We start from the raw sequence: 25,935 nt of genomic DNA, 5'->3' as shown, positions 1-25,935 counted from the left end.
TCTTCTCCCCCACCTCCACCCTGAGTTCTTTTAAAAGAGAGTAATGTATTGAAGGAAGATGTTGATAACCTAGTTAGAGTGTGTGTGTATAAAGAATAAGGTTTTTATTACATATGTTCCAATAAGTAATATCTAAGCTGCCTACAGAAGAAACTAGATTTACTTATGTATTTTGTTTTCTTGAGTGTGTGTGTGTGTATGTTGGGACGGTGGTGGTGATGAGAAGATGAATTTTTCAAGAAATTGGACAGAGTGGTCCTCTTTCTCACCCTTCCTCTAATAAGATTTCATCCTCTCCATTAAATAGTGTCCATTTCAAGAATATTAATTTAATATTAACTATTGAATTATTTTATTCAAATATTTATTTATTAGTGTGGCTCAGCTTACTCACTCCTCTAGCCCTACCTGAGAGAATTGCCAATCATGGTTCCTTAAAAGGAGAGCACTATGTAGTACAGCTAAACCTACCCTCAACAATTATGAAATAATATGATAGTAGATTTGATGTAATTGTTTTTTGTTTCTGGACTCTTTTATATAATGCTCCTCAGTATAAGTCAATAACATAATACTAAACTACTACTTAATAAACATTCATTCTATAAGGTGCAAAACAATGTCTTTTAAAAACACAGCTCAATGAAGTTTTGGATTGATCAATTCAGAAAATTGATTGTATCTCCTGGAACTGGAATGAAAGGGGTATGTATGTACATAGAGTATGCATTCTCCAAGGTGCAATATGGCCCCATGGAGGTGCTAATGTTTTTTCATGGGTGAAAAAATCTAAATATAAGATATTATAATGGCTTTGCATCTCCAAAGGGCTACAGAGCATAAACAGATATGCAGCACATTCATGGTATTAAAATTCCATAGGTGGCTGCAGTGCTAGGAAAAGAAAAAGTAAGGTTTTTTTTTGGAGACAATAATGAAAAAAATGTTAAGAAACACTGCTATAGAGTATTATCTCTTGCAATCATGCTTTCATTTGAAATTGGGTGGCAAAGGGTTAAGGTATGTGAAAACAGGTTTTTATTTAATTTATTTATTACTCACAATAATAGTGAGTAAAACCTTATTAATCATGTACTACTCACAATAATAGGAGGTAATAATTTATTTATAATTTATTACTCATATAAAAGGTTAACACTATTATTTCCATTCTACATGTAAAAAATAGACTATACTTATGCTAAATAAGCAAGGCATTTAAATAATACAAATATATATAAATACATAGGAATATTATAGTCATCTTGATTAGAAGAGTCAAATTTTGCAGGATATTGGAAAAATCAATAGGATAGGATCAATGGTAGATCTGGGTAGGGGAGAGTGGAGAAACTGTTAAGTTTGGAGGAGATCTGAAGGAATAAACTGGAAAGGTAAAAGTTAGTATCTGAAAATAGAATGCTTAAAATGAAAATTTTAATTTTTTCCAGTGATTAGTAATGTAATTTTTGCCAGGATTCTTACTCTCTTTGTCTATTATAGATGCATTGGCAGTCTGTGAATCTCTGAGAAACTAAAAATAATGCTTTCACATACATAAAATACAATATGTAGAGTTAAAAGGAAATAGATTATATTTAAATACATATATATATTTCAATATAATATACAAAGTAAATTAACAAAGTAAATATATGTTTATTAATACATTAAAATGACATATTTTTAGCACATTAAATAATAAAATCTAAGATCAGGGCTAATAAACATCATATTTTTGAAGTGATATTGCAACAGCTGAAATACTAGTATATGAGAACATTTGTGATTGTAATTGGTGATGGTGATCTGTTGCTTAAATTTATATTTGAAGAATATAATCCATTTCAGTTAGAAATTAGAGAAAATTACAATTTTTTTTTCTCATTCAAGTTTCAGGGATCCTCAAGTTTCAGTTTATACTCAAGTCTTGAAACTCTGTCTAGACTATGATCATGAGTGGCTGGCTGAGGCAGGGCAGAGAGCATTAGTTACCCTATAAATTAGGATCATTAGGAAAGAAGAATTAAGAGGCCAGGGTATTGGTAGGATCATCTACACAGATGTTGATATCCAAAGAATTCACAACTTCCAGGCACATCTGGACTTTGAGGCATCTCCTATGGGCTAGGAGTCTTGTTGAACTAGTCCTCTGTAATTTATAACACCCTTCTCTCTTCCTGTTTTATGGCCATGTGACCAAGCCTGGTGATTTGCTTTAGAGATGAAAGTCAGTTATACAGGGCTTGGAGTGGTAAGTTATAGAAGAATGAATATTGGCTGGATAAAGTCATATTCTTGGAATATGTTCTAAATGATTTATTTGCTCTGGGTCTGGCTCATTTTGCAGAAGGTGTCTGTAAAAAAAGTGCCTCTGGAATGTCGTTTACGCCATTGCATTGCTTTCAAACTGTGAATAATCCATCAAGGGGCCTGCCTTCTAGCCTTGCCCAACTATGGGAAGTATTTTGAGACCTAAACATTCCTTCATAAATCACTAATGTTGGTCCCTAATGTAGTATCAAATGGACCATTTTAATATGTTGATATATCACTTTCCAGTTTAAGTGTTTTATATTCCCTCTTACTATAGCATTAAAGGTTTCCAGATCTATTTGTGAGAAATTTCCAGGGTTTTATTTTTAACCATGACAAAATCATTTTCTTTTCTAAATTGTTTCAAATTTATGTTACAGTGGGTAAGTGTCAAACCACAGGAGAGAAAATTTAAAACCCAACACTCTCAGCATAAACAATTGTCTTTATATTTTCCTGAGAGGGTTACAAATTTCAAAATAGCCTATAATATTTCAAAGGAAAATTAATTTTGAAATAGTGTTTTGATGGTTGATGTATATAACAATTCAAGATAATATAATTATTTTAACTCATTTATTTGTTACTCTTATTTCAGGAGACAATATTAAGTAATATTTATGGTTTGTGGGGAGGTACATATAAATATTCCTTCCTTAGGATCATAAAATATTTAAAATCCCTTTAGTATACAGAATAGATGGATATCTTTATGTAATTTTTATGTCACTAATATACCAAAATTTATAAAAATGCAAAATTGAATTTACTGATAATTAAAATTATACAAATAAGGTATGCATTGCACAGTATTATCCATTTTCTCATGACCAATTTATTAATTCAAAATATTATGACCCATCATACAATTTGTTGAAACTGTATAATGCCATTCTACAAAGCTTGATATATGCAAACAAGTTGAAATAGATAAATCACTACTTAGTAAAACTGGAATTTTGCTGATACCCCCAAATTCAGCAAAATAAAACCCATCTCTGACTCAAGATATTTCTCTTAAGAACATTTTCTAAAACTTCTTCAATGAAATTACATCTTCACAAATGATAAATTCCTTTATTTACAACCCCCTTTTCCAAAGACTTACTATATATATGGGAATTCCTTCTCATGCTAGGTTCTAATTTTAGTCCCAATAGCAATATTCTTTCCATCTTCTACCCTGTTAGTACTACTTTCTAAATTTAGAAAAGACCATTAAATGTAGCTCTTGAGGGGAAAGGTGTCTCATACATCTGAGTATTGTGGAGTAGTTAATCTAAAATATAAAACAAAGCAAAAAGTTTATAATTTCTTTATGGCAGTAATGACTTAAACTGTTTCTTATACATTCCAATTTCCTACTTAAATATTCTTTAACAGTAGTAATGTTATCCTATATAATAAAAGGCTAATATACAAATTGACCAAACAGCGGAACGACCGGTGGCTATGACGCACACTGACCACCAGGGAGCAGATGCTCAATGCAGAAGCTGCCCCCTGGTGGTCAGTGCGCTCCCACAGGGGGAGCACCACTCAGCCAGAAGCCCTGAGCTGGGCTCACAGCTGGCGAGCACAGCAGCTGTGGTGGGAGCCTCTCCCACCTCCATGGCAGTGCTAAGGATGTCTGACTGCCAGTTTAGGACCACTCCACGTAGGGAGCAGGCCTAAGCCATCAGTCGAACATTCCCCAAGGGCTTCCAGACTGCAAAAGGGTGCAGGCTAGGCTGAGGGACACCCCCCCCCCCAGTGCACAAATTTCATGCACCGGGCCTCTAGTATCTATCTATCTATCTATCTATCTATCTATCTATCTGGATGAACCTCTGTTTACTGACTTTGGATCAGAGTTCTCTCAATTTAATTTATTGACATAACCCTTGAAACTCTAACTTGTTCAATGGCATAAATTTTTGTTTTAATATCAGGATCAACATTGACTATCTCCTGTTACTTGAATAAAAAAATAATAATCCTACCTAAATTTTCTGCTATTGAATCCGACTTTGTATCTTTCCTATAACTCCTTATCCCTCTTATTACACACTAGAGGCCCAGTGCATGAAATTCGTGCACAGCGGGGAGGGTGTCCCTCAGCCCACCCTCTCCAATCTGGGATCCCTCTCACAATCCAGGACTGCTGGCTCCCAACTGCTCGCCTGCCTGCCTTCCTGATTGCCCCTAACTGCTTCTACCTGCCAGCCTGATCACCCCCTAACCACTCCCCTGTCAGCCTGATTGATGCCTAACTGCTCCCCTGCCAGCCTGTTTGCCCCTAACTGCCCTCCCCTGCAGGCCTGGTCCCCCCCAACTGTTCTCCCCTGCAGGCCTGGGTCCCTCCCAACTGCCCTTCCCTGCAGGCCTGGTTGCCCCCAACTTCCCTCCTCTGCTGGCCTGGTCACCCCTAACTGCCCTTCCCTGCAGGCTTGATCACCCCCAATTGCCCTCCCTTGCAGGCCTGGTCCCTCCCAACTGCCCTCCCATGCTGGTCATCTTGTTGTGGCCATCTTGTGTCCACATGGGGACAGGATCTTTGACCACATGGGGGCAGCCATCTTGTGTGTTGGAATGATGGTAAATCTGCATATTACTCTTTTAATAGATAGGATTCTTATGAAGCTGCTTTTTTACCTTGTTTTTTCAAATTTCCTTCCATGCATTCATCCTTATTTACTGCATCATTTAACTTTGAATATTAAGAAGAAATCTTTTTATATCTGCTTCCTTGCTAATAACTTTCCATTAAAAAATATTTATTGTTGAGAGCATTAAGATGTCCACCTTTCCCCTCATCCTCCCCCTCTACCTTGTTCCAGTCATGCCCCAGGCCTTCACTACCCTATTGTCTGTGTCCATAGGTAATGCATATATGCATATAAGATCTTTGGTTAATCTCTTTCCTCCTCCCCTCCCCACTTCCCTCTGAGATTAGTCAATCTGTTCCATGTTTCCATGCCTCTGGTTCTATTTTATTCATCAGTTTATTTTATTCATTTATTTTGATTTTTAGAATTAATTGTTGATTGATATGTATTCATTGTCATTTTACTGTGCATATTTTTAATCTTCTTCTTCTTCTTCTTCTTCTTCTTCTTCTTCTTCTTCTTCTTCTTCTTCTTCTTCCTCCTTCTCCTCCTCCTTCTCCTCCTCCTCCTCTTCTTCTTAAAGAATATCCTTCAACATTTCATGTAATAATGGTTTGGTGGTGATGAACTCCTTTAGCTTTTTTTTTTTTTTTTTGCCTGAGAAGCTCTTTTATCTGACCTTCAATTCTAAATGAGAACTTTTCTGGGTAGAGTACTCTTGGTTGTAGATCTTTGCTATTCATTTTTTGAATATTTCTTGCTAGTCCCTTATGGTCTACAAAGTTTCTGTTGAAAAATCAGCTGACAGTCTTATGGGCATGCCCTTGTAGGTAACTAACTGCGTTTCTCTTGCTGCTTTTAATATTTTCTCTTTGTCTTTAACCTTTGGCATTTTAATTATGATGTGTCTTGGTGTGGACCTCTTTGGGTTCCTCTTGTTTGAGACTATCTGTGGTTCCTGGACTTGTAAGTATATTTCTTTCACCAGGTAGGGGAAGTCTTCTATCATTATTTATTCAAATAGGTTTTCAATATCTTGCTCTCTCTCTTCTCCTTCTGGTACCCCCATAATGTGAGTGTTGGCACACTTGAAGTGACACCAACAGCAATCAAGGCTCAACTACAACAAGACTGTGCACACAGCCCACACAAGGCGCAGCTAGAGTTCCCAGCTCAGGTGACTGGGGAGGTTGAGCCCCTGGGCCCTACAGGACACCTACTACACAAGGCCACTTGACCAATTCCAGGAAACATAGCAGCTTTACCTAATACACAGAAACAAACACAGGGAAGCATCCAAAATGCAGAGACAAAGAAACGTGACACAAATGAAAGAACAGAAGAAATCTCCGGGGGGGGGGGGGGGGGGAGGGGGAACCTAAATGGAATGAAAGAAAACAAACTACTAGATAGAGAGTTGAAAAAATGGTTATACAGTTGACCAAGGATTTTAATGAGAGCTTCAAAGGACTTAGTGAGACTTTCAAGGATCTTAGTGAGAATTTTAAAGACATGAAAAAGGACCAGTCAGAAATTAAGCATATACTAACTGAAATAAAGAAAAATTTACAGGGATCCAACAGTAGTGTAGATGATTCCTGGAATCAAATCAATGATTTGGAATATGAGGAAGCAAAAAACACCCAATCAGAAGAACAAAAAGAAAAAATAATAAAAATATATGAAGATAGTATAAGGAGCTCCTGCACAACGTTAAGTGTACCAACATTTACATTATGGGGGTGCCAGAAGGCAAAGAGAGAGAGAGCACTTTCCATTTTTTTGTTCAGATGTTCACTTATCAAGGAAGGCTATCTCACCCCCAGCTCAGCAGTAAATCTTGATCACCGTGAATAACCATAGAAATGCCATTTTAGTAGTTCAGGGATAGACTTGTGACCCAATTCTGGACAATATGGGAAAGATTTCCTGAGAGCCTTCTGGGAAGTTTTAAAATAGAACTTCTTCCTTGGACAGTATTGGGTCTGCATGCAATAATTACTAGCATTGCTGCAGCCATCTTGCAACCACAAAAATGACAAATCTGAGAATGAAGCTGATTATGAGCCTTCCCAAGTAAAGAAAGAGGGGGAAACTGGTCCTTGATTATATTTTTGAGACACTGATTTTACTAAGGTCTAAGGCCACCTATCTCTCAGGCAATTCTGAATTGAGAGTTTGTTACTGACAGCTGAAAATATTCTAATACATACACAATGTTCATCGATTTAAATTATTCTTTAACTAGAAGTAATGAATCCTTATTTCCTACTCTATTAATGATGTAATTTGCCAACTTTGGGCAACACTAACAACCATCTGCTATCTCCATTTCTGTACTCAGGCTGGTATGTGTTGCAGATAGCTATATAATTATGCCAACTGGTTCTCTGACAAATTTTTTATCTGACCTCAGCTGGTTTCTCAGTTTTGCTAGATGATTTTTTAAAATCTATCTCCACCTGGCTTCACTTAGATAGATATAGCATGAACTAGCATGCCAAAATTTGAACTCCTAATTTTTCTTTTCCAATAATCTATTTTCAGTAGATGATTCTGTTAAAGTAGATAATTCTGTTGGCCATTTTAATAAATGATTCTGTTGGACAATCTAAATTCTTCAAGTTATGCCAAATACTTTTTCACATCCCTTATGAAATCATCAGAAAACATTATTGGGTCATCTTCCAAATAAATTCTGACTATAACTAATTCCTATTTCTTCTACTGTGACCACAATAGTCAAAGCTGACTTCATCTTTTACTTGACTATCACCTTTTTTGTTCGAACTACCCTCCCTGTTTCCAGAGGTTCACAGAGATTTTCCCCACCATTCATGAGATTCCTACTTTCTTTCAAAGAAAAACTAGAATCCTATCTAATAAAAGAGTAATATGCAAATTGACCATCATTTCAACACACAAGATGGCTGCCCCCATGTGGTAAAAGATGGCTGCTCCCATGTGGACACAAGATGGCGGCCACAAGATAGCCGGCAGGGGAGGGCAGTTGTGGGCAATCAGGTCATCAGGGGAGGGCAGTTGGGAGGGACCAGGCCTGCAAGGGAGGGCAGTTTGGGGGCGACTGTGCCTGCTGGGGAGAACAGTTGAGGGAGGGGAGGTTCCCAGGCCTGCAGGGGAGGACAGTTGTGGGGAACCAGGCCAGCAGGGGCAGGCAGTTGGGGGGGACCAGGCCTGCAAGGGAGGGCAGTTGGGGGTGACCAGGGCAGTTAGGGCTTACCGGGCCAGCAGGGGAGGGCAGTTAGGGGCAATCAGGCCTGTAGGGGAGCAGTTAGGTGTCGATCAGACTGGCATGGGAGTGGTTAGGGGTGAACAGGCTGGCAGGGGAGGGCAGTTAGGGGCAAACAGGCTGGCATGGGAGTGGTTAGGGGCAATCAGGCTGGCAGGCAGAAGTGGTTAGGGGCAATCAGGCAGGCAGGTAGGCGAGCGGTTGGGAGCCAGCAGGCCTGGATTGTGAGAGGGATATCCAACTGCCCGTTTAGGCCTGATCCCTCGAGGGGTCCCAGATTGGAGAGGGTGCAGGCTGGGCTGAGGGACACACAAACCCCTCCCCATATACGAATTTTGTGCACCGGGCCTCTAGTAACACTTATAAAATATAAACCTGATCATGTCACTTCCTACATTAAGCTGTTTTGATGGATGGCTTCTCATCCCATTTAAAGAAAACTCCTAAGTCCTTAACCAGGACCTATAAAAACCTTGTTAAGATTCAGGTCCCATCTACCTCTCCAGCCTTAGTGTGTCCACTCTCCCCATCACTTACTCAGCCCCAGTCACACTGGTCACCCAGCTGTTTCTTGAACATCTAAGCATGCACCTGGTATTTGTTCTAGTAGGAATAACTCTTTGTTAAGATAAACTACATGGGCCATTCCTTCACTTCATTGAATTCTCTTTCCCACTGTTATCTCATCAGAGCAGACTTTTGCTGCTGCTCTTATTGAAAGCATGGGCCCTACCTAGTCCTTTTCCATCACTCCTTACACACCTTCCTCTGCTTTACTGCTTCACTTTCTTCAGTTACCCTCAGATATTGTCCCTACCAGACAAAATATTACATTATTACATCATTACAAAAATGATTAACTGATTTTGCCTCCTTCCTTTAGAATGTAAGCTCCATGAGGTTTGCTTAAAGAAATAAGACTTTTAACTCCACTATTTTATAGACATTTTTCTCTTTAAATTACCAAGGAGTTCTGAGCTGAATTTTGTCCCCTCAAAAATTCATGTGTTGAAACCCTAATGCCCAATATATTAGAGTGACTAGATTTAGAGAGAGAGTCTTTAGTTAAAATGAGATCATTAGGGTGGGCTCTAATCCAACATGACTGGTGTTCTTATAGGAAGGGGCAATTAGGCCATAGATATACACAAAGGAAAGACCACATGAAGACACGTAGAGAAGATAGCCAGCTACAAGCCAAAGAGAGAGGCCACAGAAGAAGTGAAACCTGCCGACAACTTGATCTCAGACTTCCAGCATCCAGAATTGTGAAAAAATAAATTTCAGTTATTTAAACCATCCAGTTTGCGGTACTTTGTTATGGCAGCCCTAGCAAACTAATATAGACCTTTCCAATGCCAAATTCAATACCTTCCTTTAGTCCTTCACTTTTTAAATCCCCATTTTAACTTTTACAAGTTTGAAATAAATCATGCAAGTTAGCATATTTAAAAATATAATTAAAAATAACAAGAACAACAGCCTACCTGTATATTCACCAGCCAGGCAAAGAAAGAACATTGTTACCACCCTATAAGCTTCTTCCCGGTTGTCCTCTCCCCACTGCCCAGTCACAAGGCAACACTGCAGTGAATTTCATGTTAATCATTTTTGCAGGAGAAGTTCTACTTATGCCCGATATATACTCCACTTTTGTGGTATGGTTAGTTCCTACCTAAGACTACAATGTATATTAATTAATTTATTTATCTATCTATCTATCTATCTATCTATCTATCTATCATCTATTTCGGCTGTTGTACAATATTATAAACTCAAAAACAATTTTGGTTTTTGAAAATTCTTACAGAGGAGATATTTGCAATATTAGTTATGTTAATATTGCATTTTACTCTAATAACATAGTAATTAAAAATAAACAATTTCAACTACCTTCTTGTTTTCTTTATATTGTTCTACTTCGGCGCTGGAGAGAGGAGCATGTGAGTAATGGAATTAAACATTTATCGGTTCCACCTAAAAAACTGGTTTCCTAGCCCTTCCACTTCTGCTGCTGGGCCGAAGAGGACAAAGGGGAAACACAAAATATGTTTTTCATCAGTGTTTAAGTCAGTGGCTTTGGTTATATAGTTTAACTTAATAGCTTGGAGTTACCAAAAATAGTAGGCTAAATGTTTAGACTCCATCATCTGTGGTAACATCAGGATAAATTACAGATTTATTAGAAGACATAAAGTCAACAAAATGAATATATGGGAACTTTAAATCAAATGGTAAGATGTCTTGCTTTTGTAGAACCCACACGAGACTTTGCCACTGCCCGCTTTCCAGGCCAGACCGTCATCATCTTTAATCATTCTATGATAATAACCTTGTAATTCATCTCCTTACATCTTACTCCCCTACATATATACTTTCCACAATCACCAAAGTGATTTTCAAGTACAAATATATTTTCATGTTTTTTTTCTACATTGAAGGTTTCTGTTGACTACTTCTTGCTCAAGTCCAGATGCTAAAATGTCCTTAAAAGTCTCCCTTAATTTGACTAAAATATCTGTACTTTGTTTAAGACTAAAAAGGAATATAAAGGTTCAAAATGTGCACATTCAAACATAAATACTGAAATAGATGTTTCTCTGTGGATATTTATGACAAAGAATACTCACCAATCTGTATTTCAAAATTTGTAGTGAATTTGTAATAAGTCAAATTAGCGTATTAAAATTTATAATCAAAATACTGTGGCTATCTTCACATTTTTCTTAATTAGGCTCACAATGATGTATAGAAACAAAAGATTATTAACAGGAAATATAGAACTTATTAGAGATAGTATGCTAATGATGAAACATTTGCAGTGTTACATATGCCTTGATGTGAGCTATAAACATCTCCTAGGGAATAATTTATTAAGACAGCAGATAACAGTGCTCTGGTCAGAGAGAAGTAGGGTTAAAGATTACCATGTCCAATAAATTTTCTGTAATATCTCTCACATTACGTCTTACTCTCTGTAAGAACCAAACTTGTGGATTAGCCCATGGCACAATACAAATCATGAGCCTAATGGGAAGTGCATCTACATTCTAGATATCTAAAAAAATAGTTTAAGTTCCCCAAGTTATTTTAAACTAAATTCTACCCTATAAAAAATCATAAGTTTACTCAAACATTATTTGTTAAAACCCTGTTCTGTGCTAGATATGTACCCTAGGTGCTGGGGATTCAAAGACTAAACAAAATAAAAAAGAGCTTGTTCCCATGGAGCTTACATTCAAGTAACAATTTCTTCATTCAAGACCGTCAACAATATAAGTACACATGAATAAGAGAACTTTAAATCGTTATAAATGTTATGAAGAACATAAAACAGTGATGCAATATGACAAAAAATTAGAGTAGGGGGTGATCTTAGATTGAAGGCCATATAATTCTTCTCTGAGGAGGTGACATCTGAGCACAGACAAAAATGACAAGAATGAGCCTGCCATGCCAAAATCCGGAGAATTCCAGACAGCAGAAAGAACAAGCACAGATGCTTCGAGGAAGGAATAACGTGGGTATGCTCAAGCAGAGAAAGAAGGTTAATGGAGCAGGGGAGAAATTATTTACTTGAGGTGAGAGAGTTTGGTGGGGCCAGATTATATAGGGCACACAAGGCCACAGTAAGATATTTAGATTTTATTCTATAGCATTTCTTTCTAAGAGGAGAGTGATATGATTTGACTCCCTTCAGCTGCTGCACAGAGAATGGACTAAAGGAAGATAAAATAAGCAACCCAGAAAAATTTTAGAATTTCAGTTGGGCCAGTGGGGATGATTATAATCTGGACTCGAAGGAATGTGTAAATATATAAGTGGTAGCACATTTTATGTATGTAAACTGTGCCTATGCATTGTGGGCAATTGATGAATATTTGTTGAATGAATGAATGGACAGCATAACTCATATGAACATTAACCTAGCAATGTATTTTTGTAATTTCCAAATTTTATAAAATGACATATCTAAACTAAAAAACGTTAAAATGTAAATTTTTTAAATTTACAAGAAAATCTAAAATTTCCATTTGTATTTCCATGCTTTTCTCACTATAAGATAATTTAAACAATTTACAAATAAATACAAATTATTAAAAATTTTAGATAGGTACCATTCACGAAATATATAATATTTCCTAATGTTAATTCTACAGTTTCTTTATGCAATTATGGTCAGACTAAAAACTATGGCATTGTATTAAAGGATATTTTATTAGTTTAATACATAAATATTCATTATTTAGGTATAAATCCCCAACTTTTTTGAAGTCAATTATTCTTGTATTTCAGTTTCTCATAAAATTTTCAAATTAACATCAATTTTTATTCTGTATAATTAAGCTACATTATCCATCCAGGGTGAGAAAAAGTATCAAAATTTAAACAAATAATAGAGTTCTACAAATCCTAAAAAGGGAAGAAATCACTGACTCAAATATGCATTTTGAATTAACTAGTGCTGTGAGAAAAATATTTTTCAGAGAAAGAATAGATATGCAGACAGGGAGATGATAAAGGAATAATCATTTACTGTCTTTTTACTTTACTACTATATTAATATGGGTAAGACAAGAAAAAGGAGGTTAGAAGAATATTAACAATAGTCCAGTGAATTTCCTTTTGATATAAGAGAAGTTTGGACATTATTATCTATTGCTCTAGTACTATGTCTCATTTTCATACATTATAGTATTTTAATTATGCTTTGACACCCAGATAATAATCAACAAGTATGTGGTATGTTGCAAATTTACTTTTGTGACTCATAAGGAAAGAAATGTCAAGCTTCAGGGCAACCTTGACATTTCAAATCACTCATATTGGTGTGAATATCAGTCCTACCTTTACTCTTGGGAATCCATGTATTCTAGAAACTTACAAGTACCCAACTGAAATAGGTCTTAAATGACTGGCTTACCTGAAATTTTGACTTGAGACACCACTCCATCTCCTCCATCACTGTGTGCACGCACTTCCACAACATACTCTCCATCCCTGGGGATTGGAACTTCTATGGAGTGTTTATGAGTTGAATACAGTTTGCCATCATGCTGGCCATCAGGTCTATAGAGTACCTTTAGAAGTCCCCAAAATATGTAAAATTAATAAAGTGGTAGCAATGAGTGAATGTCCCAACCAGAATATTCTTCCACTTTTATTAATAAAATTAGTCCTGAGGTAGCTATATGTAATAATTTATGGAAAATTAATGTTATTTTGCATTCACATACATCAATTTCACCTACATTTTAGGGTTACCCAAGAGAATGTGAATTTTTTTAGATGACCTAAAATAAAGACAGCGAAGAATGTATTTTTTTAAAGTAGTACAAAAAGAGGGCTCTTTCAGTATATTGAAGTAGTCTAAAGAATTGCTTCACAATTTAAAATGTTTTTCACATAATTTCTAACAGTTAGTATACAATGAAAAATGTGATAGGGTGTGATATAGAGAATATATAGAAATAATATTTTTCTCTTTTTGTTCATTTATAGATGGCAACTCAATACATCAGAGTTTTCTGTGTGCTGGGAAACTCTATCTTAATCATTGTCGAACAAAAGTGGATTCTTTCTGTCTCTGTTCTTCAGGCATGATTATTCTAACAACTCTATACATTAAAGCAGTTATTTTATCTTGCTCACTTGATGCATCATTTTCTTAGACTGCACTGAAGACCTTTTCTCATTTCAAAATTTATCACAGCACTGTGTCATCTGATTCTGTTACACAGCTAGAATGAGAAAATTGAATGGGTTTTGCAGAAACAGCAAAAAGTCCAAACACCAGTCCTCTTTGTAAGAATGAAGCTTTTGTGAGGGAATACTCCAATAACCTTTTATGTACCTTATATCCTGTCACTGTAGATTCATTTGATAGTGCGACCACATGATCCCAGGTGATTATGTAGCGTGAACCAGACCTTATGGAACTGATGATCCTTGGTGGCTGGCTTGGAGCTGTGAAAAGTAATAATATGCAACTGACCATCACCATTTCCAGCTTCAGTTCTGCAAGCTGCATTGTGTCAGGAATTATAACGCTGATGCTAATAATGTGACAACAGCAACAGCTAATTTTGATGATTGCTTCCTATATGCCAGGCACTATGCTAAGTACTTTATAACCCATGGTCCTGTGAGGTAGATAATATAACTTTTGTCATCCTCTCATTATCCTTCACTTGTGTTTCTTTTTAAACCAATCTTATGAAACTGCTGCTCTCAAGGTCATTAATTATGACCACTGGGCCAATTTTAATGGCACTTTTTAAAATTATTTTTTTATTTAAAATTTTTGAAGCATTTCACAGAATTGACCTTCTGATTTTGTCTTGAATCTAATTTTTTTTCTTAAGTTCATGATCCTTTAATGTCTATTTCTGCCTCCTACCTCTCTGGCTGCTCTTTCTCGTCACCATGCTTTGCTGCCTCCATATTCTCTGCTCAATTTTTACACGTTGGAATGACGTAGGACCTGATCCTGAGCACCCTTCTCTCCTCTATGAATGTTCCCTAAATCTTACATCTGGGACCATAGCTCTATGTATTCACAATTCTAGCTCTAATCTTTCTCATAAGCTCTAAACATATATGTGCAACTGCAGATCTCTACTTTAATGTTTCAAAGTCTTCTCAAATGTAATAAAATCAAGATGGGATATCTATACTGTACCCCCAGATGTGCTTCTCTAGAAGTCTTTCACAATCAAACTTCCAGTTTCTCAAACAAAAATCTAGTTATTCAGTTTTTCATTTCATTCATTGTCAACATCCAAACAAGCAGCAAGTTGTCAATGCTGCCTGCAGAAAGTGTTCCATTTCTCTCCATTATTACTTAGTTCTGCCCACCACCATTTCTTTCCTCGACTATTAAAGTAACTTCCTGATTGGCTATTCTGCTTACACGCTTATCCATCACTACCCACTGTCCATCTAGAACCCAGAATGATTTCTTCCAAAAAATGTTAATAGGGTATTACTCTCTGCTTTAAACTCTTCCAATGGCTTCTTATAATTAAGAATAACTCAAATTCCTTACTATGATCTACAAGGCCATTCATATTTTGATGCCAACGTACTTCCCCTTCTCACCTCAGAACTTATATCCTGTCCCCATTGGCCTTTCTAGACTTAAAACATATCAAACCCTTTCTGCCTAAAGGCTTTGTTCTCATTATTTTCTCTGCCTGAAACAATCTCTCACCTCCCGCAGCCCCAGTACTCACATAGTGGGTCCTTATTATTACTCCTATCCAAGCACCAATGGCATCTCTCAAAGAGGCCACTCCTGACTACCCAATTGGAATTTGGTTCTTGCCCAAATCGGTTTTATCATCTATTTAATCCACTTTATTGTCCTATCATCTGATATTACCACATTTATTTGCCAGAGATTTAGTTTTATTTTTCTCTCTCCTTCCAACAGTTGGCAATCCCATGAGAAAAGACTATAAGACTAGTTTGATGTCTTCTGTATCCTCAACACCTAGAACAGTGCTGGGCACTTAGCATACTTTTGGTGAATAAATAAATGGAAAAAAGAACAAAGAAGTAAATGTTCCTTTCACAAATTTGAAAACTGAGGTTTAAAGATGTGAAGGAATTTGTCTTATCATTACACATTTCTTTGAGTGGCAGAAACAGATCCAAAACCCATGTGTGATACCAAAGTCTGGCTCTTACCACCATGTTATTTTAGAAGTTTCTTTTTTTTCCAAGGAAACTTCATAAGTTTTTAAAACTATAATGCTAATTATATCTTCAATTAATTGCAAAACTCCCTGAATATAAATTCTCCTATTTGATATATTCAACTTGGTTCAAGAAAGAGATATCAAGGTAAAGCCAGAGAGATAATGACCAGATCATCTGAACAGGGTACGCGATCTTGTTGTATGAACAATGAGAGCATGTGGTGATAAGGGAGTAAATGTAGTGCTACAGCATTTGCACTCTGCAATGATGAAAGTTTGTAAGTTAACGCAAGAAGAAAAAAAGCAGAATTTGATTTGTTTCATGCTGTCGATGTATTTCTATGAAGTTTAAAATAATAACAGAATGAATAAAAATTAGTTATCTAATGATGGGAAATGCTGAGGGGAGTTGTTTCAAAGGTAGGATCTATAATTTTATTTCTAAAATGGAACATGAATGTATAAAGGCATTCCCCCTATTTTTTCATCATTGACATTAACTATCAATGTTTCTTTAAAGTTTTTGTGTGATTTTAATGAGAAAAAAAAAAGGAAAATCAAATGTGCAAAGACTGCTAGGTAATAAATTTCTCAGAAATGTACCTTCATGGTGACGGAACCGATGGCTAGTTTTTGACAAGTCTAAAATGCAAATGTTCAGACTCACGCGCTTTCTTGGTGAAAGTCTCAATCATCTCACTGGGGGGTCCACACCCGGCACTATTGCACGCCCTGACGTCCACAGAGTACTGGGTGTCCGGCAGCAGGTTCTCCAGCCGGGCCGAGTACTCCTGGCTGCTGACTTGAACTCGGTGTGCAGCCGCTTCTTTGTCGTGAGCCGACCAGTACCGAATCTGCAAGCATTCAAGTTGAGTAACAGTTTGTCATGATGCAGACACTTAAATTGTGAGAAGCTCTTTTCAGCTGACTCTGTCACTATTGATGCTGATTATTATATTCTCAAGTATTTCTTAGTGCTATTTACATTTCTATCTGTCTTAGACCATAGCAAGGCTTACAATGCAGATGATTAAAGTTGTCAAAGATAAATCAAAGGCTCATGTAATTGCTTTAAATGGTCCTACAATGACAAAAACAAAACAAAAACCACAAAAATATCTGCATAAGATTTACCTTCAAAATGTAAAACCTTTCTGTGGAGGTATTTGCCACAATAATTTTTATCATCTATTTCCTCCTTTATTTCTGTTCACATGACTTCAAATTTGTTATGAGCCATTGATAAAGCAGTTTGTCAGTAACACAACCATTTTTGACAAAAATAATTATTATGTGGCCTAGAACACACCAGTGAAATAACTTCCTGCTATCTCATTTCAGTAGCATGAATATATATTACTGTATTTTCCGGCGTATAAGACGACTTTTTAACCCAGGAAAATCTTATACGCCCAGTCGTCTTATACGCCGGAAAATATGGTATTTATTTTGAACCTGCATAGATGCCAGATATGAAAGAAATATTACACTTAACAACTTGAATAGATATAGAGGTTATTTACCTTTAAAATAATTTTTTAAAATTCTATCCATGGTGGGATTAGAAATGATTACTTTTACCAACCAAAGTATCAATGACAACCTTCTTTTTCTCTTAAAGTTTAAGTAAAAGCTATAAATTACAATTTTCATTCTTTAAATAAGATGTTTCCTTGGTCAGAAATCTATAATTATATCTAAGTTATAAGTAAAAGGAAAAATCATTTATAAGTATTTGAAAAATTTTAAATGCCCTGTCTATAAAACAATGGCATTTTAATTTCAAAATTAACCAAAGTGACTTACAAATAATATCTAACATTTACATAATCCTGAACTTTCATATACATAAAACATATGAAACCATTATAAAATGGAACTGGATGGCTCAAATTCACCTGGTAACAAAGTGAGGTTTATGTGTAGAATGAACACTTCAGAACAAAAGCTAGCTACTAATTGCTTATTGGTTTCCGTTGCAGTCTTTTTATTTTGTTTACAATAGTATATTCTGATCACAGTATTTTGATAGAATCTCTTCCACATTTCTGTCATCTGACCAAGAGGATGGCCAGGGCCAAGGACTGGAATTGCACCAAGTGGCTCCAGAGGCAGAACTTGGTTGGCAGAGAAAAGGCTTCCTAGCCCTGACCAGTTTGGCTCAGTGGATAGAGCATCAGCCTGTGGACTCAAGGGTCCCAGGTTCGATTCCAGTCAAGGGCATATACCTTGGTTGCGGGCACATCCCCAGTAGGGAGTCTGCAGGAGGCAGCTGATCGATGTTTCTCTCTCATCGATGTTTCTAACTCTCTGTCCCTCTCCCTTCCTCTCTATAACAATCAATAAAATATAGTTTTTTTAAAAAAGGGCTTCCTAAGGATGGTGCCCTCATGGAGAAGGCATGCATTTCCTGGAGCCGGAAGTGCTCAGGCAGTGACTACACTCATCTGAGAAGGAGGAAGACGGCCTACAGTTAGTGGACATTTGAACTAGGTGATACATAGGCTTCTTCCACTGCTTGACTAAGAAACAAAACGAACATTTACATTTCTAATACAACGCCAGGCACTGCATAGGCTCATCCACGTATATCATCTTCTCAACAAACCCCGGATGGCAGTGTTCACTCTGTTTTATAGCAAACAAAACTGAAATCCTTGGGGTGCATCCATTTTTGCATGCATGCTTGTTGAATGAATGTGTACCACATTTTGAAGTCTACATTCCATGATAACACTCTATTCTATACAGTTTAAGAGGAGAAGCTTTTAAGCTAGATTAATATAACAAAAACCATTTCTAAAAAATACTATGCACTAAAATGAATGATAAAATATTTCTGCCATTGCATCCAAAATTCCGTGGGGCATTTTGGCAATGCAAAAGGAAAGAACCCTAATTGATGTTTATTTCCCAATTAAAAAGTTTATATTCTGATTATTGTCTGAATTCATTGATGCCAATGTATTGCTTCCAACCTCATATGTCCTTTGTACTATGCCTGTTGGAAGTTATAAAACAGTCAATATACAATTCTTAGGCAAAGACAATATATAATCATCTGGCATGTTTTTAACAAAGTAAAATATACATTTAGCACTTTGACTAAATGAGTGGGTTATATATTAAATAATATATTCTTTCACTTTTTTATTACTTAGGAAGGAATACTAATATAAATGAAGAAAAAAATCCTATGGTCCAAAATGGCATTCAAACTCCAAATATTGATGTCTTCTTTCAAGAAACCTTGGACTTGTTTGTTACAAGGGCTTGTAACATCTGGTGAATTTTTCTCCCCCATTTATTTTCTAATAGCTATAAGTCTAGTTGTTAGCTTAGTAAGTTATGAATACTGGGTCTTCTCAGTCCACGCCTATCATTCTACTCTCTAAACTTCAGCTGAACTCTTTCAAAGATTAACTAAAGACACGTTGAGATCGACTCAAATCATAACCTACAGTACCAAAAAAGAAAAAGAAAAAATGTTCCTGTCAGTTTGTGAGTTTGTAACTAAAAATGTGGGTGGGTTTTGTGGTTACCTTTCAGAATCATGGCTTTGAGAAAGCCAGGTTATAACACTTTATTTGGTCGTACTTCAGTATTTCTGTTAGCACTCGGAGAATATTTATTTAGTGCCTACCATGTGCCCAGCACTGTTCTGGCACTGAGAACAAAATAGACAAAAGCCTGCCCTCATGAAACAAATATTCCATGGTCAAATGAAGACGGGGAGAACAAGAATTGAGAGGACAAGTTGTCTGGAGTGGGGTTGGGGCAGGCAGCTTACTGCCTGTAGCTCCAGATGGGCACTAACTGAGTATAACATAAAAAAGTCTGTGGTTTGGCATAAAGCCTTGAACTTTGAATCAGATCATCTGAGTTTAGACATTGCTGTGAGGCTTTTCATTAGTGCTAACTGAGGCACGTCATTGAATTTCTTTAGCATCCATTTGCTCATTTGCAAAGGTAAGATGATGCCAATTTTTCTTGATTTTCACTGTACTTAAAAATATGAGATGACTTCACTTTTCTTACACAATCAAGTCTAATTTTTAGCTCTGTATCAAAGACCCCAACTATCATTGTAGCTTCAATTTTTTCAGGTTTTACTCCCTTTGAATAAAACAAGTTTCCTTTCTATCTGGCTAATACCTATTGATCCTTTAAGATCAGCTCAAGGGAAGTTTTCTTTAGGACATTTTGTGTGTTACCAATTTTCTGTTTTCATAGGCAACATATGAGACACATAGTGGGTATTTTGTAATTCTTTCCTTTGGAAGTAGAACTACTGAGCCAAATAGGATGAAGAATTTAAGGATGCTTTTATAAATTACCAAAATGCTTTCCAAAATACTTAAAATTCACCTTGATGAGTATGTTTGTCTTAACCATGGGTGCTATTATGTTAGATTTTATTTTGGCCAATTGTTTGTCAACACGTAGGACTCTACATCTCTCCTAAATAGGAACCTCTGCTTTACTCTTAGCAATTAGCTTATAAATGCCTAACATATTAAACACAAAAAATATAGAGGTAGTTGCCACGTACATCAATGGGACATAAAACATTGAAAGATGAAACGTTGATATATTTATTTAGCTTGGTAAAAATTGAACTCACCTGATAGCTTTCCACTATTTTCTCTACAACGTGCTCCCAATGAACAGATATCTCAGAAGATGACAGGACTTTTACGCCTACTCCTGTTGGGGCTTCACTGGGAGCTGAAATTTGATGAAAATATTATATTCACATACAAGATGTCTATAATATAAAGTTCATATAGCTCCATATGAATTTAATATTTTAAATTGGTTTAATATTTCCAAAATAAAATAATTCCAATAATTTTATTACCTCTTTCTCTATTTTTCTAATGTTTATTTTATGGTCATCGGTGACACATGCACACAGATATTCATATACACAAATGTGAATGTAGACATACATATACACATACATATACACATGCACAGACACTCTTATAAAATATGAAAAGCTTCATGGATTTCTCTGATATCTGTGAGCAAGAACAACACTATTTTTTAAATTTCTTCCAAGTAACTTGCTTAAGAAAGCCTGTGGATGCAAATTAAAATTCATTATATTTAGCTTATTAACTCTACATGATCCAAAACAGGAAATTTGGTGTTCATTAGAATTAATTTTCAAGTTTCTCATACTTTCTATTTATATGAGCTAAAGACAGACAGCAATACTGCCCTCTTTCTCTTTTATGTTTCAGCTAAGACTTTTTATTTTATTTTTAAGATCCTTTCAACAAGTTGTGACATCCACTGCTTCATTGGCTCGGGGAAACTTTTATAAGCCTAATCTGTTATCTGGGCATCAAGTCAAATATGTATCAAATCGGCCTCTGTTCAGTAAAAAGGAAAAAAGTAATTGACATCCCTTATGAAACTTACACAAAGAAACTAAGGAAAACTTTAAGCAGGAGTGATCAATTTTTATTGTCTTTTATTAACAAAGCATAATCCTCTTTTATGTTAAAAATGTCCTGCATAAGGACACTGTTAACTTTCCAAACCAAGATAAATATGTAGAACTGTGATTAATTTCTCAGTAGTAAAAAACAATAAAACGATGAACACATACAAGTTTCGGCACATGCAGGTTTTATGAGACTCATGAAACATTTAGGAGAGAAATGTATTTTATACAGATAGCCATGACTAAAGAGATGACAAGAATGGGTTTTTGCCCGATTACTTTAACATCAAATAAAGCAATAAAAAAATTGATGTTGGGTGGGAACATAACTTGTAAAAATGCTTTCTACTTTTATTTTCTCTGTGAGGTGTACTCATGCTGTTTAAACTATTAACATTGTGCCATTATATTTCTGCTGAATCAGAACAAGCATAGAGAATGTCTTACTCAGGACTAAAAAGTCCTGAATTGATTTTAAACTTAAATAATTTCTGTTTTTTGTTCTTTCTATGTGTTTAGTTAACTAAGTTAAAGAAGTATATGTGTTTATACAGACGCACATACATACATATATGATTTCCTTACATGTTTGTATTGGAAGTAAAAATCATGAGATGATTTCAATACGTACATATCAATTAGAGCCAGTATTTGTATTTTTATCCCTAAATAGACTTCTAAATTTTTATCTTTTCAAGAAAAAAATTTCAACTGGCTTTCTGACTCCTTTAGCATAGAATTATGCATAGATTCCCTTCAATAAAATTCTAGCACTCTACTGTAATAACAAAAAGTTATATATAAGTGCTGCAATTATACAGATTTATTTAAAAGGGGGGAAATTTTACCAAAAAAATGTTAAACAATTTCTAAATAGGCAATTTCATGAATGCACAGACATACTAGATTTCTAATCAAGTATGGAGAATTTCTGATTGTAAAATTATAATCAGAGGGCCAGGAACAGGGGTCTAAGCCAGGTATTTTCATGGAGATATCCTAACTACTATAAACATGATAAAGAAAGAAAAAGATTTTGCAACATTCTTGTCATTGGTGTGGAGAAATTGACATTTTAATTTGGCTTAAAATAATACTGATTTACTACATGTATAGTGTCATAAAATATATCCTAATAAGTAAGGTCCAAAAGACAGCAAATGAAACGCCTACCAGAGAATTAGGTTCCACCCCTTGTCGTGTTAGTAAGGTCTTATTTTTACCTACCATCTTGCGCTGAATTAATGACTGCTATGAGGCTGTATGGTCCATCTCCTTTATTGTTGAAGGCCTTGACTTTGACTTGAAACGCAGTGAAAGGCCGCATGGTCTCATCTTTATGGACATATCGTCCAATATCTGGATTCGTAACCGTAACTTTTTTCCATTCTTCCCCATCAAATGGCTTGAATGCTACTATGTAACCAAAATTGTTGCCATAGTGGTATTCTCTTGACAAAGGCTAAATAGAAATTGAAATATTAAATAGGTTTAAGCAATACATTTAACAAAAGGAACAATCCTATACCAATAATAATTAATAATAATAATAATAATAATAATAATACACATGGAAGCATGCTTTTTTTTTTGTAAAAAACATATACTTAGTTTGTAAGTTAGGGCTGTCTGAAAATTCTAGGGTAAAACATGTGATGACTTCACTTTCCAAGGCTGCTATTCTTGGAACATTCCTTGGGGTGGGAGGGTGTCCCACTCTGGGCCTTTGTACTTTTAGTTCCTTCTACCTTGTACCTAGGATGCTCTTGCTTATGTCAGATCTCCCTCACTTTCTTGAGGTAAAAAGTCACTTGTTTTCCCTGGCCAGAGGATTGGCCATTTCCCACTCTTTCTATAGTACTCCGTATCTCACTTCTCTGCTTTATTTTTTTCTCTTTAACTCTATCATGATATACTCCATGTATTTTACTTATTATCTGCTTTAAAGAGGGCAAAGCTTTTGTCAGTTTGATTACCTCTCTACCCATTGTGCCTAGATCTAAACCTCAAGTAGTGTTTATTCAATGAATGAATAAATTAATTTTAAAGTTGAAAGACAGTAATGAAACTCTGGAATATCTGCCTTGTAATCAAACAATAGAAACTGGCAAGAGGATAAACAGACAGGAGGCAAAAGGAGGAAGGGCTAACATTGCACTCATCGGTAGGAGGCTGGCTTTGGGACTGTCTGACTCCAGTGCTGAAGGAAGTGTTTTGTTTTGCATTATTCTCTCAGAGTTTCTTCAATTGCCCAATAAAGAAGTCTGTGTTAACCCTGCCAGTTCATTATTTGCAAACACTAGCTTATTGCTAACTCTAGAGAATACTAATAATTTAGTCATCTTTAGCCAATAAAGGAAATGTGCAAATTGCATATTTACAATTTTTTTCACTAGAAAATACAATTTAAAATGTCTCAAGGAAAATTCTTAAATTAAATATAACATAGCTGCTTGAATATACCTATGTTTAACATGAATACATAAACATGTATAAATTTCAAAGGGTAGAAGAAGTTGAACCTGGTTGTATGGTATACAGTTGACCCTTGAACAACATGGGGGTCAGAAGTGCTGACCCGCTGGTTCAGTAAAATATATGCATGTAACTTTTGACTCCCCAAAAACTTAACTACGAATAGTCACTGTTGACTGGAAATCTTACCAATAACAAACTATTGATTCATATATATTTTGAATGTTTTATATTGTATTCTTTTTTTAAAAAAGTGAGCTAGAGAAAAGAAATGTTATTAAGAAAATCAATAAAGTAATTAAAAAATAAAAAAGAATTTAAAAAAATTAAAAAAAAGAAAATCATAAGGAAGAAAAAATACATTCACTGTATTTATTGAAAAACTGTGTGTACCAGTGGACTTGGGCAGTTCAAAGCCATGTTGCTCAGGAGTTAACTATAGACATTCTGAAACATGACCCCAAGGATATACAAAATGTGATTTTAGATTTTTAGAGTATATCAGGTGTAGCCTAACATTACCATAATAGTTTAAATTTTTTTTATTGCTAGTTCTCTACTTAGTTTATGTAATTAAAAGTATAGCAGATCGCCTATGGAGCTTTCAAAAATTCCAGCCAGTGTGGTTCAGTGGTTGAGCATTGACCCATGAATCAAGAGGTCACTAGTTAGATCCTCTGTCAGGACACATGCCTGGATTTCAGGCTCAATCCTCAGTAGGGTGTTGCAGGAGGCAGCCAATTGATATTTATCTCTCATCAAAGTTTCTATCTCTGTGTCCCTCTCTCTTCCTCTTTCTAAAATCCATAAAAACATATTTTAAAAAATTAATAATTCTCAGGCCTTATTCCCAGAAACTTTATTTCAAATTTTTAGAATAGGATTTCTAATGCTGAACTATTTTTTTACAAACTCCCCAACTTATCCCAAAGCAGATATCCAAGAACATCAAGCCTTATAAAAAAAAGTAACATGTTCTTAATTTTTTTATTTTCTTCACTTTTATATGTTACAAGGACACTAAAGTTTACATATAAATAATTTATTTGGACAAGCAAAAGACTTTTTTTTTCTAAATCTTACTTAAAAATGTGATTTAAGTGCCAAGTATAAAATGTGACTGCATAGCAAAGAGTAAGGTCAATTTTTGCTAAATATCTACTTTTATATAAATCAATTTGATTGATGAAAAGAATAACACTTGCCATTTTTCATGTGGTTTTTGAAATTCTTTAGAGCCTAGGTTGTATTATTTTACTATCTGCAGTGATTAAATACTGAATATATTTAATGAACACATGGAGCTGGATAAAATATGGTAGGTAGACACACGTCAGATGTCTATGTCAGACAAGGCGATGCTTCCCCACCCCCAGCATCTCTCTCACTTCAAAATTCCAGCCACGATGCATTGTTTTTCAGACATTCTCATCTCTGATGTGGAACTTCCCTTTGGGTTATAAAAATTCAATACAGCGTTTTCAATACCTCAATAAAACACACTTGGGAGACTTCTGAGACTGACCTATCATGATTGATTGCACTTAGTGATCAAAGTATGTCTCAAGTGGGAACAAACTCCAATTAAAAAATAGGTGCTGATATAAAAGCTTTTTAACCAAAACTTTGGAGTTTTGACTGTCCAGGAAAGATGTTATAATTTACAGTTGGGTTACCCGGTGACAATGAGTTAAAAAAAAAAGTCTGGAATCAGATAGTTGAAAGTTGGTTTAATCTTTTGGCTAACAGTTCCCTCAGCATCAAGAATCTATTTCTGCACACTAAGCCATAGTAAGCCAGGAAAAATCTGACATATATTTAAAAAATATATATTTTAGTAATTTATTTCGCTTGTGCTTTGGGCATTGTCTTTTATTTCAATTTAGTTTAGGAAACAAAATGGGTTTGAGACTAAGTCCAGGTAAAGCAGCCTGTAATAAGTACAACTTGTTGAGACTCACCGCCCATGTGATGGTCAGCTCTCTGTTGCTTCCTCCTCCACCTCCTACATCTGAAGGAGCCACGTTAGGTGCTGAAACAAACAAGCAAACTAAGTAGCAAACCACAAAATGTACAGGCTACAGAATGTTTTTCTGATGTTAGAGTTCTTATTCAGTATATAAACTGTACATTTTTTCTTTCACTGGG

The 25,935-nt window shown here is 35.6% G+C and overlaps 1 protein-coding gene across 2 annotated transcripts in view; it reads right to left on the bottom strand.

Moving 5' to 3' along the window:
• The window catches only part of CNTN1 (contactin 1), a gene marked incomplete at its 3' end in the record, with an annotated part of 284,949 nt that overhangs the window by 14,515 nt on the left and 244,499 nt on the right, over positions 1–25,935 (bottom strand). For both annotated transcript variants that reach the window (XM_079773428.1, XM_079773427.1), the window contains 6 exons: positions 25,749–25,819; positions 22,540–22,774; positions 20,482–20,585; positions 16,525–16,711; positions 14,009–14,121; positions 13,079–13,235 (listed from right to left, as the gene is read on the bottom strand). In XM_079773428.1, coding sequence (XP_079629554.1) covers positions 13,079–13,235; positions 14,009–14,121; positions 16,525–16,711; positions 20,482–20,585; positions 22,540–22,774; positions 25,749–25,819 — 867 coding nt within the window. The remainder of the gene's footprint in view (positions 1–13,078; positions 13,236–14,008; positions 14,122–16,524; positions 16,712–20,481; positions 20,586–22,539; positions 22,775–25,748; positions 25,820–25,935) is intronic.

This window comes from Cnephaeus nilssonii, assembly GCF_951640355.1.
Source record: "Cnephaeus nilssonii genome assembly, chromosome: 6".
Taxonomy (NCBI): domain Eukaryota; kingdom Metazoa; phylum Chordata; class Mammalia; order Chiroptera; family Vespertilionidae; genus Cnephaeus; species Cnephaeus nilssonii.
The sequence above is the reverse complement of the archived record's forward strand: the minus strand, read 5'-3'. Positions and strand labels throughout refer to the sequence as shown.